Raw genomic sequence first — 14,658 nt, forward strand, 5'->3', positions numbered from 1 at the left:
CAGCTACTCTGGAGGCTGAGGAGGGAGGATCTCTTGAGCCCAGGAGGGAAGAGGTTGCAGCGAGCCAAGATTGTGACACTGCACAGCAGCCTGCGTGACAGCACCACAGCCTTTCAAGCAAGCAAGCAAGCAAGAAAGAAGGAGAGAGAGAGAAAGAGAAGGAAAGAAGGAAGGAAGGAAGCAAGGAAGGAAGGAAGGAAGGAAGGAAGGAAGGAAGGAAGGGAGGGAGGGAGGGAGGGAGGGAGGGAGGGGAGAAGAGAAAGAAAAAGAAAGAAAGAAAGAAAGAGAAAAAGAAAAGAAAGAAAAAGAAAGAAAGAAAGAAAGAAAGAAAGAAAGAAAGAAAGAAAGAAAGAAAGAAAGAAAGAAAGAAAGAAAGAAAGAAAGAAAAAGAGAAAGAAGGAAGGAAGGAAGGAGGGAAGGAAGGAAAGAAAGAAAGAAAAGAATAAAGGAAAGACTCAAAGATGGTTCAGATCTCAAACTTACAGAGAGGGTAGCTATTGATGCATTGAGAAATAGGAAGCTGAAAGAGCAAATCAGTTTGGAGAGAAAAGTGATGACTTTGAACATCATCGATGGCATATTCAAACATAGCTTGAAGGCAGTTGCGGAGACAGGGCTGGTCCTCGGAAGAGAAGGCCACAGGGTGTGTAGAGTTAGGTCATCACCACGAGGCTGTGAGGGCAGAGCCACAGTAGCTTCCATCACCTTGTGAATCACCAATGCTCAGCCTGTGGCCGGCTGGACAGATGCCTGCTTATGCTGTGCTCACGGCTGTCTGGCTGCACACACAACCGCAGAGCATGCCCTCTCTGGCTAGGACAGAAAGAAATTGAAGCCTCTTTAACTCTGCCCCCCAGCTTTGCTCCCTTGCTAGGACTTCCAGGCCATGGCTATTGAAGCCATAAGGCAGGATTACTTACTCAAGGGGAGTTAGTGGAAACAGAAGTATTGCGGAAGCCTCTTTCTTTTCAACTGTGCTTGAGCACATCAGACGGAGTCCTCTTCATAGCACAAAACAACTTGCTCAGATTCTTAGGATTTTACCATGGCACCCTAACAGTCTGGCCACGCATTAAGGACCCCAAAGAGAAGGACTTGCTCTGCCAGAGAGCTGACTGTTCTGTATTTTACAGAGAATTCTGGATTCAGTGTCAACGGACATCTGAGTACAGACTGTAAAGAGTTAAAATATGTCTATAAGAAACAGAGCCAGACCCTGAAATTGAAAGCTCTGTGCCTCCCTGCATGCAGTCAGTTCCACGCTGTCCTCTCTCCCAGTTCTACTTCATAAAAAAACACATGAGTGAAATTTAGGGAAATAAGAATTCCTGAAATTAAAGCAATTAAGTTTTCAGTCAACCGTATGAAAAGCTCTAGACAAAGAGGGACTTTCTATTTCGAAATATGTATTTCCCAGAAAACCATTACTATATCTAGCTAGAATTTGTACAAAGAATGATTATGAATAAAGTATATATTCAAATGCTTCTGTTAATTTAGTCATGGTCAAAGAGGAGAGAAAGGTGATATAAAGGAACTGGCAAAGATTTTATAAGATAGTACATTTTTTGAAATTTTGTCTGCAAGACTGATTTAAATTATCTATAGATGAGCTAAATCTGTCTTATAGATCAATTAAATGAATCACTATTTTAAATATATCACATTCTTAATCACACTGAATTAAATATAATTGCATATTCACTGCATACATCATAATGTTAATTAGGGGAAACATTTTGAATCAAATATATTGAGATATATAGCACTTCAATTTTCTTCTTATAAAAAAAGCTGTATGACTGAGTCAGGTAAAAAAAAAAATCCGGCAAATATTCATAGAAAGGTAAAGAAAGACTAGATTAATTGACATGTCACATCAAGGCTTACAAATTGTAGAGGAATTCCTATTCTTTAACTATATGACAGTATATAAGACTTTGAGTTAAGGAAGCAAGTTTGCAACAAGTTTAAAAAAACATAAAACAGGAGGCCAGGCGTGGTGGCTCACGCCTATAATCGCAGCACTTTGGGAGGCCGGGACAGGTGGATCACAAGGTCGGGAGTTCAAGACCAACCTGGCCAAGATGGCGAAACCCTGTCTCTACTAAAAATACAAAAAAGTTATCTGGGTGTGGTGGTGGGCACCTGTAATCTCAGCTACTCAGGAGGCTGAGGCAGAGAATTGCTTGAACCCGGGAGGCAGAGGTTGCAGTGAGCTGAGATTGCGCCACTGCACTCCAGCCTGGGCAACAGAGCAAGACTCCATCTCAAAATAAGTAAATAAATAAAAATTTTTTAAAAAATAAATAAAAATAAAACACGTTGTTTACTGTTGTTTCTCAGAGACGTATAATTATTTTAGAAGTGAATAAGCCTTAAAATGCTCAATGCTTTTTAAAACTTTCCTATAAAATCCAGAATGTATCTAAATTTTTGGGCAACCTGTAGTGATTGGAGGACCGTGATTGTTTACTCATTTGGTCACCTAAACATCCCAAGCAATGATGTGTTCTGACAGCAGACTGATAACAGGTTTTTTTCACTCCTTGGAGTAAAAAAAAAAAAAATCAGCAAGCGAAGCTTTTGGAAGCCACCCCATAGAGCTGGAAGAGCTCAACACCTCCCTTTACAGGCAGAAAATGTGCTAGATTGGAGGTGAAGACCCTGGAGCCAGATAGCCTAGGCTTAGTCCTAGCCCTGCATTGAAGGGAATGTGAACACTCAGTGCCTCCGTTTCCTTCTAGGCTTCTTGTTCTTAGATTCCATGAATTAATATTTGTAAAATGCTTAGAACTGTGTCTAACACACTGTAAACACTAGGAACAAATGCTAAGGTCATGCTACTCATCAATGCCTCTGTGGGTTAGAACCAGCCCTGGCCCATGGACATGCTCATTCTTCTTTTAGACCAGGCTCTTTGGCATCCCAACTCAGAAATACCATAGGAGCCTATCATAGGAAGTATGATGTAGTGTAAGGAATATAGGATTCAAAATCAACAACTATGATTCAAACTCTGATATTTATTGACTCAACTCTCTGAATCTTAGTTTCTTCATCTGTAAAATTATGATGATCATAACAAACCCAAGTCACAGACTTGTTCAGAGGAGCAAATGAGATAATGTACTTTGAAAACCATAATCTACTCTGCAAATGTTATGTAACATTATAATTGTGAGCTCAGCAAAGCCATGAGAATGTTTCAAAACTGCTTAGGACATCAAGAAGTTGGGTTGGGGAAAATTCTTAATAGGGTCTCTCCACATCCTCATTTTCCATTTATTCATTGTTTTAAAATTGATTTTTCTTATGATATAATTTTTATATATATGTACAGTCATGCATTGCTTACATTCTGAGAAATGCGTGAATAGGCAATTTTGTCATTGTGCGAACATCATAGAGTGTGCTTATACAACGAACATCATAGAGTGTGCTTATACAACCCTAGGTGATATAGCCTACTACACACCTAGACTGTATGGTGTGGCCTTTTGCTCCTAGGTCACAAACCTGTGCAGCATGTTACTCTGCTGAATACTGTAGGCAATTGTAACACAATGCTAAGTATTTGTGTATCTAAATATATCTAAAGATATACGTATGTCTTTATAAATATACAAATATATCTTTAAATATACTAGTATATATTTATAGATATAAATGTATAAATGTATCTATAGATGTACTAGTATACATATTTATAGACTAGAAAAGGCACATTACAAATATGATATTATTAGCAGGGTGTGGTAGCTCATGCCTGTAATCCCAGCACTTTGGGAGGCTAAGGTGGGAGAATTACTTGAGCCCTGGAGTTTGAGGTCACAGTGAACTATGATCACATCACTGTGCTCCAGCGTAGGCGATGGAGGGAGACCCTGTCTCTCAAAAAAAACTTAAACAAAAAAATAGAGTCTTACGGGACCACCATAATATATTCAGTCTATCATTGATTGAAATGTCATTATGCAACACATAACTATATATATGCACACACACTATATGTACATACACATGCATATACATGTGTTGTGTGTGAATATAATATAATATAATATAATATAATATAATATAATATAATATAATATAATATAATACAAATACTCATATCTCTACCACCAGGCTCAAAAAGGAAATATTACCTGTGAAGTCCCCTGAATATGCCATCCTAGCAATATTCCTCCCCCTCCTGGAAAAGTGGGTAAATAACAATTGTAAGTCGTGTGTCTGTCTTTCCTTTGCCTGTAGTTGCGCTACACATGTGTGTGCCCAGAGAATATTCTTTATTGGATGCATGGGGTTTCCTTCTTGTCTCAGAGATCTCAAGCTTTATAGTATCTTCCTGCAGCTTTATAGTGTCCACCTTATTCTTTGTCACTATTTCCCTTTCCCAGCCAATAAAGCACATGTACCTCTCTCATTCAAATGAACTCATAAAGAGAGATTTTAGGAAAGAGCTGGTTCACCTCAGGTTCACCTGAGCAAGGAATGGGTGTCGGTGACTGTGGAAAGTGGAGCACCGCTGCCAAAGCAGTGCAAGGACCCAGTAAATGGGAGGGTCTTGACTCGGGATAGCCACTCTGACATTCATTGGAAGTCCTAGATGGTCGCCTTGCCTTACACCTTAATGGAGAAAAGGCTAAAAAGATACATCAAGGCAGATTTGAAAGCTATACTAAGGAGCTTGGACTTTTCCTGCAGGCTTTTGGGAAGCAACTGAAGCTTTGAAGAAGGAAATGACAGCCTGAGACTGCTTCAAGGCAGAAGAGATAGGAGACCAGAAGGCCAGTGAGGAAGCACCTAGGCTGGGCCAGGAGTGCAGGTGTGGCTGGAAGGGCTGCCCAGAAGCAGCACTGTGGACGGAGCTGAGCAGGACTTAGTGACTGGTTAGATATAGAAAATGCCAGAGAAAGAGGAGGTGGTGATGACTGAAATTTCAGAGTTACCTAAATGCAAGCACGGTATGTTCATAACCAAAATAGGTAACAAGGAGAGCTAGGTTTGAGAGCCAAGCTGATTAGTACAGAATGCTAGTGGTTATCTCTGGTGTTATCCAGAAAATAAAGATTAATTTCAGCCTGAAAATCAGGGACTTAAATGAGATGATCTCGAAAGCCCTTTCCATTTTTGTAATTGTGCAATCCTCAGAACATTCCCCAGAATAGTAGGCAGAAGCAAAAGAAATTCAGGAGTTTGAACATCAGAGAGAGCTGTTTTCTGATGCCTGCTCCAATGGGAACTGGGCACTGTGACTGAGCCTTCGGCTTTCTGAGTCTCCTCCTCCTTGAAACTAAGTGTGATAAAGCCTCACAGGGCTGCTGTGGGTCTTATTGTACATGAAAATGCCCACCTCAGTGCCTGGCACATTCTGGGTGCAGGAAAAAGTTTGATTTCCTCCCTCCCTTCCTTCCTTCCTTCCTTTTTCCTCCCTTTGTTACCATGGGAGAGAGTCAGGCTGGTTCCCTCCTGGTGCTGGTGTGAAACCTGCTTTTTAGACTCTTCTGCAGTTCCCCAAAGCAGCTATTGTCCCAAAGAACTGCTTTCTGCCAGCGATGCTCAGTTTTACCCTAAGACATGAGAACACCTGGCTTTGAGGGAAGCACAGGTAGCAAGGAGACCCCGGCAGCAAATGTGTAGTTGTTCTTCCAGCTAGGCCCCAGTCCCACCCTAAATGCCACATCCAGGCACTGTGTGTACAGTGCTGAGATGAAGCAACCCCATCTTTTCCACACAAATGAGCAGCAAACATATTTGCTGATTATCTTTAAGGGACATAGTGAATCAGACTGAGATTTACTCATATTTGCACAAGGCTTTATATCTGAGATACTGAAAGCTTAATCCAAGCCTTCCCTGTTAGTTGAAGTCCTACTGTTAGAGCTCAAAGGCAGGGTGCAGCTCTGTAAGCCAGTCCCTGATGCCTTGATACCAATCATTGAGTTTATCAGGATTCTCCACAGGAAGAGACAAGGAGCACCTCTCCTGCAGGGAATGCTGGAGTGTTACTTTTTCCTAGAAGCTAGTGCCTCAACACCTGTTCTACAGATCTCAGCTATGGAGAAAATGAAAAAGAAAAAGGTTGGAGTCCCCTGGCTTATGAAATTTGAATGCCTCTTGAACCTATTGTGTTTATTTTTTAGCATTAAATAAGACAAGATCAAGAAGTTCTGCAGATCCTATTCCAACATTGTGCAACGTCTCTATATTTACAAATTTTATTTGGTGGGTAGGGCAATAGAGACATAATTTAATCCTATTAGTTGTTGAGGAGATACTATTTAGAGAGCCCACTAATTCCTGTCCTGAAGGAGAAGACTTGAAGTGTGCAATATAAATATTACATTAACCCTAATACAGAGTTCTACATTTGTGTCTTACATGTGTGCAAACAGGTGCACAGAGGCTAAAGTTCTGGTTGTATTGCTCTCCCTCCATTTACAAAAGATCAGTGAGTTCCTGCAAGCTTGCAGATTCTCTGAGGAGACCCTTAGTGGTCATCTCCTCTTCATTCTTCTGCTGGCCCCATTCAGCAAGACCAACCACAAAGCAAACTGAATAGGCAAATGGGCTTTGTCTCTGGTGACTTTGCAGATGCACTAATTTTTCAGCAGCTGTCATTAAATGCCTACTGTGTGCTAGGCATAATACAGGGCCTTCGGACTAAAAGATGATAAGACAATTCCTGTGCTCTTGTTGATAGAAGGTGGCTAGTTTATGGTCAAAGACTCTCATTCACACCCACCAAATTGTTTTTATATCCCAGTGGATCCATTATATCTCTGGCAGTGCCACACACCAGATCAAGTTTGAGGCTTTGAAGTTCCCAGGATGTCACCTAGACTTAGAGATGAAGAAACACTAACAAAAGAAGAAACAAGACAACCACAAAAATCTGACCTTGAAGAGCTACCACCTCTATAATGGAATAGTTCAAATGGCTTAGATTTAAAATTGGTCTTTGCTCCTTTAAGGAGATTCCCTGAGCTCCGGCTATCTCTGCAAAATGGATGACTGATCACCAATAGAAACTTAATTATCAATTAATCGGTTGCTATCAAATTGCTGGTACATCTCAGTTATCTGCTACTCCTCAGAGTAATCCATAGTACTTTAGTGAAGAAATGCTTCCAATTAAACAGGGAAATAGCACTTACTAATATATCAAAGCAAATGTCTAGACCTAAAACATTTTTATTAATTACAAGAGTCAGTGGGTTTAGCATCTCTAAGATTCTATTTGCTAATTTATTGCCACTGAAAGTGAAGAAACAGTTGTTGATATATAAAATAGAGCATTTTAGGTGGTTTTTAATCATAAAAAGTCAGTAGATGTAAAAACTCTGCATTGCATGTGGCAGACATTTGACCTTAAGGAATAAGGTCACTATACAGAAACTTTGTTTGTTCTTAAACAGTAAAATGATTTGAAACATACTTTGATCATTTTGTGATTATTATCATATAGAACAATAATAGAGAATTTCTTACTTCCTAATGATTTTCCTGGACGTATAGTTACATACAAAGATGTAATGAAATTTACTCTCCTTTTCTTCCAAGGTATACATCATTTTCCTTAATACCTTTTCCTGTTCCCATCATCTACCCCAGATTTGCCAATTCCCAGCTATCTCCTCAGGACAGTCAAGAGCCAAATACTCCCATTTGTCCCTTATAAACTCTTTTAACTTCCCTAATTTCTGAAAAAAAAAAAAGCTTTAATAATATAGTTTTATATCTCTATACTCATCCCCCATCTACTTATAATTAATTAACTTGTTCATTCATTCAGTTAGTATTTACTAAATATCTACTATGCATGATATTTAATCAACTACTAGCAATACCATGGTGAACGAGTAGGGTCCCTGCTCGCAGAGAGCTGCTTGGGAGAGGTTTCACATTATCTTGTAAATCACACAAGCAAATGTTAAGTTGCAGCTTGTAACTATGTTACAGCTATGCTATGGTGCCCAGGTAGACGGTATTATGAGACGCTATACTAGAAGCATTTGACCTAGATAGTGGGGTCAGGGCAGGCCTCCTGAAGAAATGGTGATAAGCTAAGATCTGAAGGAGATGTAGGAGTTAATAAGGTGAATGGAAGTGGAAGGAGCATTTCAAGCAGGGAAATAGCATCTGCAGAGGTCCTTAATGGAAGAACACGTGACATATTTGGAGAGCTGAAAGAAGGCCTGCTCACTGGAGCACTAAGAACACAGATCTGGAGAAGTTGGGCAGGGGCCAGATGATGGGAAGGGAGCCATACAGGCCATGTTAAAAATGTTGTTCTTTGTCCTAAGAGCAATGGGGAAGCATGAATGTTTTAAATAGAGAGGGAGATGGTCAGATTTGTGTTTGAAAAAGAAAATCCTGCTGCAGTGTGAAGAACAGATCATCCTGGCAAGGGTAACAGTGGATGTGGTTTGTCTAGTTAGGAAGCCACTGTAGTAGTCCAGGAAGGAGTGGAGTGGCTAGGATGAAAACTGGGAGGAGGGGCACAATGGAGGTGACTGGATGGGTCTAGCAGGCATTTAAAAATGAAATTGTTGGGAATTGGTGATGGACTATATATGGGGACAGAGGGAGAGGGAGGAATTGGGGATGACACTTAGATTTCTGACTTGTGCACCTGGAGGAATGGTAGAGCCATTCACTGAGGTGTGTAGTATCCTAAGATCAGGCAAGGGGAAGATTGTGGTTTCTATAATGGGCGATGGGCGTGTTGTTGAATCTGAGGTCTCCAAGACATGTGAATGGAGATACTGAAGTGATGTTATCTACAAGTGCTGGGCTCTTTGTTTGTTTTGTTTTTATTGCATGGGAGGTCTTCCAGAAAATCTGCTAGACAAATTATAAAAGAAATATAACACTCATGCTGGGAACTGTTGTGAGAGATTTATGTAAACTAGCTTGTTTAATAGTTACACAAGCTCTGTAAGGTAAGTACTATTTTTTTAGTTCTCTCTGCTTTATATTCCAGTTGAAATTCATCTCATCAGACTTGCCTGCTAGAAGCATTACCTTTGCGTCAAGGGCTCAGACATTTAAAAGTTTTGTTTCTCTTATAATAGCAGTAGCTAAGTTCCATCTTTAGGCATGCACATCTTGAACCATGGTGTGAATTGTGATAGTAAGGTTTTAGAGTCTATAATGTCTTGTGAAATTGGAGCCATTGGGTCACTAGAAATATTTATGCCTATCTGTGGCTGTTGGTCTATTTGCATGATTATCCTTGCCATTCTCCTCCAAGCTCTGAAAAGACACACTGAAAGGTTTCTTTCCAGCTTGTTCACGTCTGGACTCACATTAACTCTATGACCATATTTTATTCCAGACACTTCTGAGAAATTCATCAGGCTGTGAAGCGCGCCGTGATGAATATCGAGCAGAGTTTACCACAGCTTTGCAGCGCGTTGACTTATTCATGGGTCAATTCAGCGAAGTCCTCTTAACATCTATATCCACCTTCGTGAAAGGAGACCTCACCATCGCTAATCTTGGGACATCAGAGGGTCGCTTCATGCAGGTAAGTGCTTTCTGAGAGTAGCTGTGCCTGTTCTATCTGGTATTATGCAATTAATTTGCTTTTGTTTTTGTAGTAAGGTATTTGCAAATACTGTAAAGTCCAAATCATAGTAGAAACTGGAACACAGACTGAAAGCCAAACAGTGAAGCCTGGTCCACTTTCTGTTAAATGTGTTGTCTCTTTTTGTTAAGTTCTTGAAGCTTTCAGTTTGAATCTGGTTGCTTTAATTTTCTCATCCGGCATGCTGTGGGGTGTTGTTTTTTTTTTCCCCCCATTCATAATTTCTGTCACATGATTGGAAAATAAAATGAAACAATTAAAGCACTTCTGGGCAATTTTTTTTTTATTTCAAGGGAAGCTACAGATCAAAGGAGAGCTATTGTGTGAACCACGCATCTCCATGAGAAGAAACATTCACATCATTGAGAAATATTGGCAGGAGTTAGGAAGGGACAACATTATCATCAAAATTCCATTGTAACTCAAGATCTCCTGATTCTGTAAAATGATAGGGTTGGACGCAAATAAGTTCAACTACAAAAAAAATCCAGATTTTATTAAGAAATGGTTTTAATGGATAGCAACAGTGTTTCCATACAACAAAAGTTTCCATTTCAACTTACTGTGTTTCCTAGATACAAGAACCATAGCACTTTGCAGAAACTAAAATACTCTCTTGTTGGATTAGTTTTTACTGTTTTGCAGTTATTGGTGCTTTCAACATGAGTTGTTAGTAGATTCTTGATGAGGGAAGAATGACAATAGCATCTATGGAAATCTTGAACTTCTATGAATACTAGAAATATCTTTTAAAGGGAGATGCTCATTTCATAATTGTCTGATGTAATTAATACCCCCATCAGACAATAACCTCCAGTAAATCAACAGAGAATGATAAGCTTTTCCTATAACTTGCCTATCTATACATCCTATGTGTGTATTCTTCTACAAAACATTTTTTTAATTACCACTCTCTTTATAGCAGCCTGGATATTGATCATTGTCATATTTTAACACGTGTAAGCTATGTTTTTCTTGTACTAATGGCATGGTGGAATTTTTTCAAGGTCAAAAACCACGTAAATAGAACCTTCCTAGCCCAAAACTAATCAGACAGGTCCTGTTATCTAACTATTCAAATAGTAATCTCCCTTCTGTTGCTTCACAGTGAACTACACCTTTTCTCCCCCTCTTTCTTCTGTCCATTCCACTGTGCTTATTTACCCAACTCATCTATCTTGACCATTTAATTCTATCCTTAACCTCTCAAACCTGAAGGAGGGATGCCCCGCCCCTCCCACAGAGACATGGGCTCTCATGTATTTGAAATATGGTCACATCTATTATGTGTAAAATGTGTAGTATTGTTCTGTGTTTATACATGTTTTTAATTTACATCAATGGCATTCTATAAAATTGCAAAACTGCAAAGACAGACTGGAGAAGCTGGCATCTATTGATTTCCTAATGTGTTCGTTATGTTGATTTGCCCCCTTTTATCTTTATTACTGCTTTTTTTTTTTCAAAATCGTCCATTACCTCGCCAATCCGGTTTTGTATGAATAAGCTTTTTATGATTACTTTAGCTCTGATGTTTTTTTAACATCAAAAGTTCCCTGGCCTATTTCCACATTCTAAAGTTGTGATAAAATTCCTTATTTAAATATGTTGCTTTATTAACTGAGTGAATTCTGCTGCGTGACAGAGTCCATCGCCCAAAGGATGTGTCACGCGTCAGTCTCGTTATAGAAACGCTGTAGCAAATGTTTTATTCTTGTCTGCCAGCCTTTGTATAAAATAAACTATATTTTGCCCATTAGCTATGCACCCAAAACGAAAGGTAAAAATAAATGCTTATTTTATAAAAAGTACTGGTATCACTGATTTTTTAAAAGTGGCTTTTAATTTATCAAATAAGTATCAAGAACTACCTAACTTTGCTTTACTAGACAAATGAATGAAGCAAAGGAAACAGTGACACAGAACCTACCTTTAAGAAATTAAATTTTAGTAGGAAAGATAAACATATTTACCTGATAATAATAGTACATATGAACAAAGGGCTATTCGAAACCACAGAGGATCTGTTTCTCTGACGCTTGCCTAACAGAATTTCATTCCATTATATTTTATAAAGAAACCTAAAGCATTTGAAGGATCAAACAATCAACATCACTGAAGTCCAGATATTTACAGTAACTAATAGTGGGGGAGGAGTCAGGAGTGGAGCACGGATATGGCGACCTCCCACTTTAATCTGTCAGAGCAGTGACTTCCTACAAAGTTCTGTAAATGTTTTGACTGCGCCACAGTGCTAAATCTATGGCTAGGTCTAAGTTTCCACAGCTCGTGTTTTAGTAAATACGATGAAGTTTCTGTTACAAAATAGAATGGACATTTTTTTTTTCCCAAAGACAGCTGCCCTGCACAAAAAGGAACAGAAAAATGATTTTACTTCCTTCCTACCCTGAAGCCTAATGGCAAAGTTGCTTTGCAGATTTTTTTCTCCCAAGAGTTTGCAGCTGTTTCTGTCTTTCCTATTGTGCTTATGTTCAGCTCTGGCTGGGAACACAAGCTACAGCCCCAGCTGTTGGGTGCAAAGTGAATCAGGTATTTCACAGTGGTTATTTGATTAGAAAGAATTATATTGTTTAGCTAACAATATTTTGTGTATGGCAAAGAAGACATTTTTGACATGTTCCTAACGTTTAATGATATGTAACTTATCTTGTACAGGTGCAGCTATATCTGAAAATACTGATGCATCCATATATTTAAGTCTCAATATCTGTAGAGCCATGTCAATGTAGATGAAGATTTAAAAACAATTTTTATTTGCATGATCACTCTCTTGGGATGCTCTGAAGTAAAATAGTAGGGTAAGCAATGTTTGAGATAGTGTAAGTGAACAATGAGAACATGCCTTCTTACAAACTGGGGAAGGAGATGTAGAACAGAGCCAGACTTGGGAACATTAACACAGTGTACGCAGCTACGTGGGAGAGAGAAGAGGGATTCTCATGAAGATCACAGGACTAATCACAGGGATTGTCCACGTCTCCCTTCTGAGCGCCTCGTCTAATCTACGTCCAAAACAATGCTTCCTTGATTTTTTTTTAACAGCACTTGTATAAGGCCTTTAATCTCTAAATGCAAAGCATTGCTATTAAAATATTTGTGCATGACTGTCAGGCCAGGGAGAGTGAGTGGATCAGGGATGCAAGGGGGAGGTGGGGGGCCCTTTCAAGACTTGTTTCAAGTTCAGCTCCACAAATATTCACTGGGCAACTACTGTGTGCACTACACTGTGCTTGCTCCCAGTGGCCACCGCCTGGGCACTCTCACTGCTGCTACTGAGCTCCGTGGTTCCATCCTAGCTCTTCCCACATGCCGCTTTCCCCTCTCCCAGTTACTAAATGCTGTTACTGCCCACTCATCACTCCTGTTCTCTTCTGCCTCTTAACTGGACCAGTTGGATCTTAAGTAAGAAATCCAAGGAGATAGAGATCACCTAAAAAGATGTCCCATGTTCAAGATCATTACTTATGACCACTATTTAAAGGACTGTGTTAGTAATCAGTGAACCTAAAAATAATTACTCACTTCCAATAAGAAGAATTCGTTTATCTATTGACCTCCTGTCTTTAGATTCCTTCAGTTCCCATGCCCCCATGATGGCATGTCAGTGCTTTCTTTGAGAAGCCTGTAGTATGCATCACGTTTGGAATTACTGCCATTTTAGAGTATGTAGACGCAGATCCCCAATTCGTCAATGTTGTGAACATCTGGCAGAGACACAACTGAAGGAAGCTTCAACTTGAACAATGATTCTCTTTAGGGATTTCTAACTTACCCATCTCTTTTATAAAATGATCAGATAAAAATATTATCTGCCTCTGCCTTTTTTTATGTGTACATCATTAACTTAGTTTTAACCCTAAAGAATGTTAGCTTTGGCTTTATTATTATTATTATTATTATTATTATTATTTTTCACAGAGTCTCGCTCTGTTGCCCAGGCTGGAGTACAGTGGTGCAATCTTGGCTCACTGCAACTTCCACCTCCAGGATTCAAGCAATTCTTGTGCCTTGGCCTCCTGAGTAACTGGGATTACAAGCATGCACCACCATGCCCAGCTAATTTTTGTACTTTCAGTAGAGATGGATTTTTCACCATGTTGGCCAGGGTGGTCTAGAAATCCTGGCCTCAAGTGATCTGCCCACCTTGGCCTCCCAAAGTGCTGGGATTACAGCTATGAGTCACTGTGCCCAGAAGATTTGGTATATTTCTTTAGAGGAAAATACACTCAAGAGTTCTGAAATTTCTTTTGTGTAAGAAAGAACTTTTTAGAAATAATAATTTCAGTTATGTCCATAACTAAAAATCAAGTCCAGTTTATGTTTAGTCTCCCAAAATGAATTGACACATGCCTTGAAAGACATACCTTGTACATTGTTACATGCATAGAAATTTAAAATATCGTAAATATTTGAAATCAGAGGACAAGGCTAAGCTTCTGTTTTGGCTTTTGATAGCAAGGAGTAACTGAGATTTCTTGCACTGGTGCTTTTGGAAAGAGCACAGAGACATTTTAAGACATGAAATATATATGATGTATCAGTAGTTTCTTGAACTTTTATTACTTTTTAATTTCAGAAACAGGTGTACCTTGTGTATAAATTGGCAAATTCTACAATCAACATATTTGAAATACTGATTTGAAAGAATTGGTTATTTTAAAATTTAAACAAATTTCCTAACTTACTCGGTTTTTAGATATTCAAAATATTTTTTTACAAATGCTTCAATCTGGTATTGACTCATTTTGACTCATCTCAGAAAGTTGAAGCACACACATCAGTATTGTAACAGAGAGAAAATGGTTTTGCCTTTTGGATGTATCTGGCCTTTAAAATGTCAAGTTGGTATAGAAGGACTTGTACCCATTTACCAAAAAGAACAAAGGAAAGAACAGAGTAAACTTCATTTAATTCACTGTTTGCTACCTGGCACTTTGTCTTACCACTTTCTGAGCTATCAGTACCAATCAGCAATTTCTACTTCTTATTTTCTATTTTTTTCTTTTTCAGAAAACTAGTTATTTACCATAATTGAAACA

General features: G+C 39.0%; 1 protein-coding gene and 1 pseudogene across 2 annotated transcripts in view; one reads left to right on the top strand and one right to left on the bottom strand.

Annotated features, from left to right (window-relative positions):
• MET (MET proto-oncogene, receptor tyrosine kinase) overlaps positions 1-14,658 on the top strand; it is a 117,160-nt gene that overhangs the window by 44,405 nt on the left and 58,097 nt on the right. For both annotated transcript variants that reach the window (XM_005550578.5, XM_074035829.1), the window contains one exon: positions 9,347-9,538. In XM_005550578.5, coding sequence (XP_005550635.4) covers positions 9,347-9,538 — 192 coding nt within the window. The remainder of the gene's footprint in view (positions 1-9,346; positions 9,539-14,658) is intronic.
• On the bottom strand, positions 8,834-8,884 carry LOC123572628 (U7 small nuclear RNA; annotated as a pseudogene).

This window comes from Macaca fascicularis, chromosome 3 (genome assembly GCF_037993035.2).
Source record: "Macaca fascicularis isolate 582-1 chromosome 3, T2T-MFA8v1.1".
Taxonomy (NCBI): Eukaryota; Metazoa; Chordata; class Mammalia; order Primates; family Cercopithecidae; genus Macaca; species Macaca fascicularis.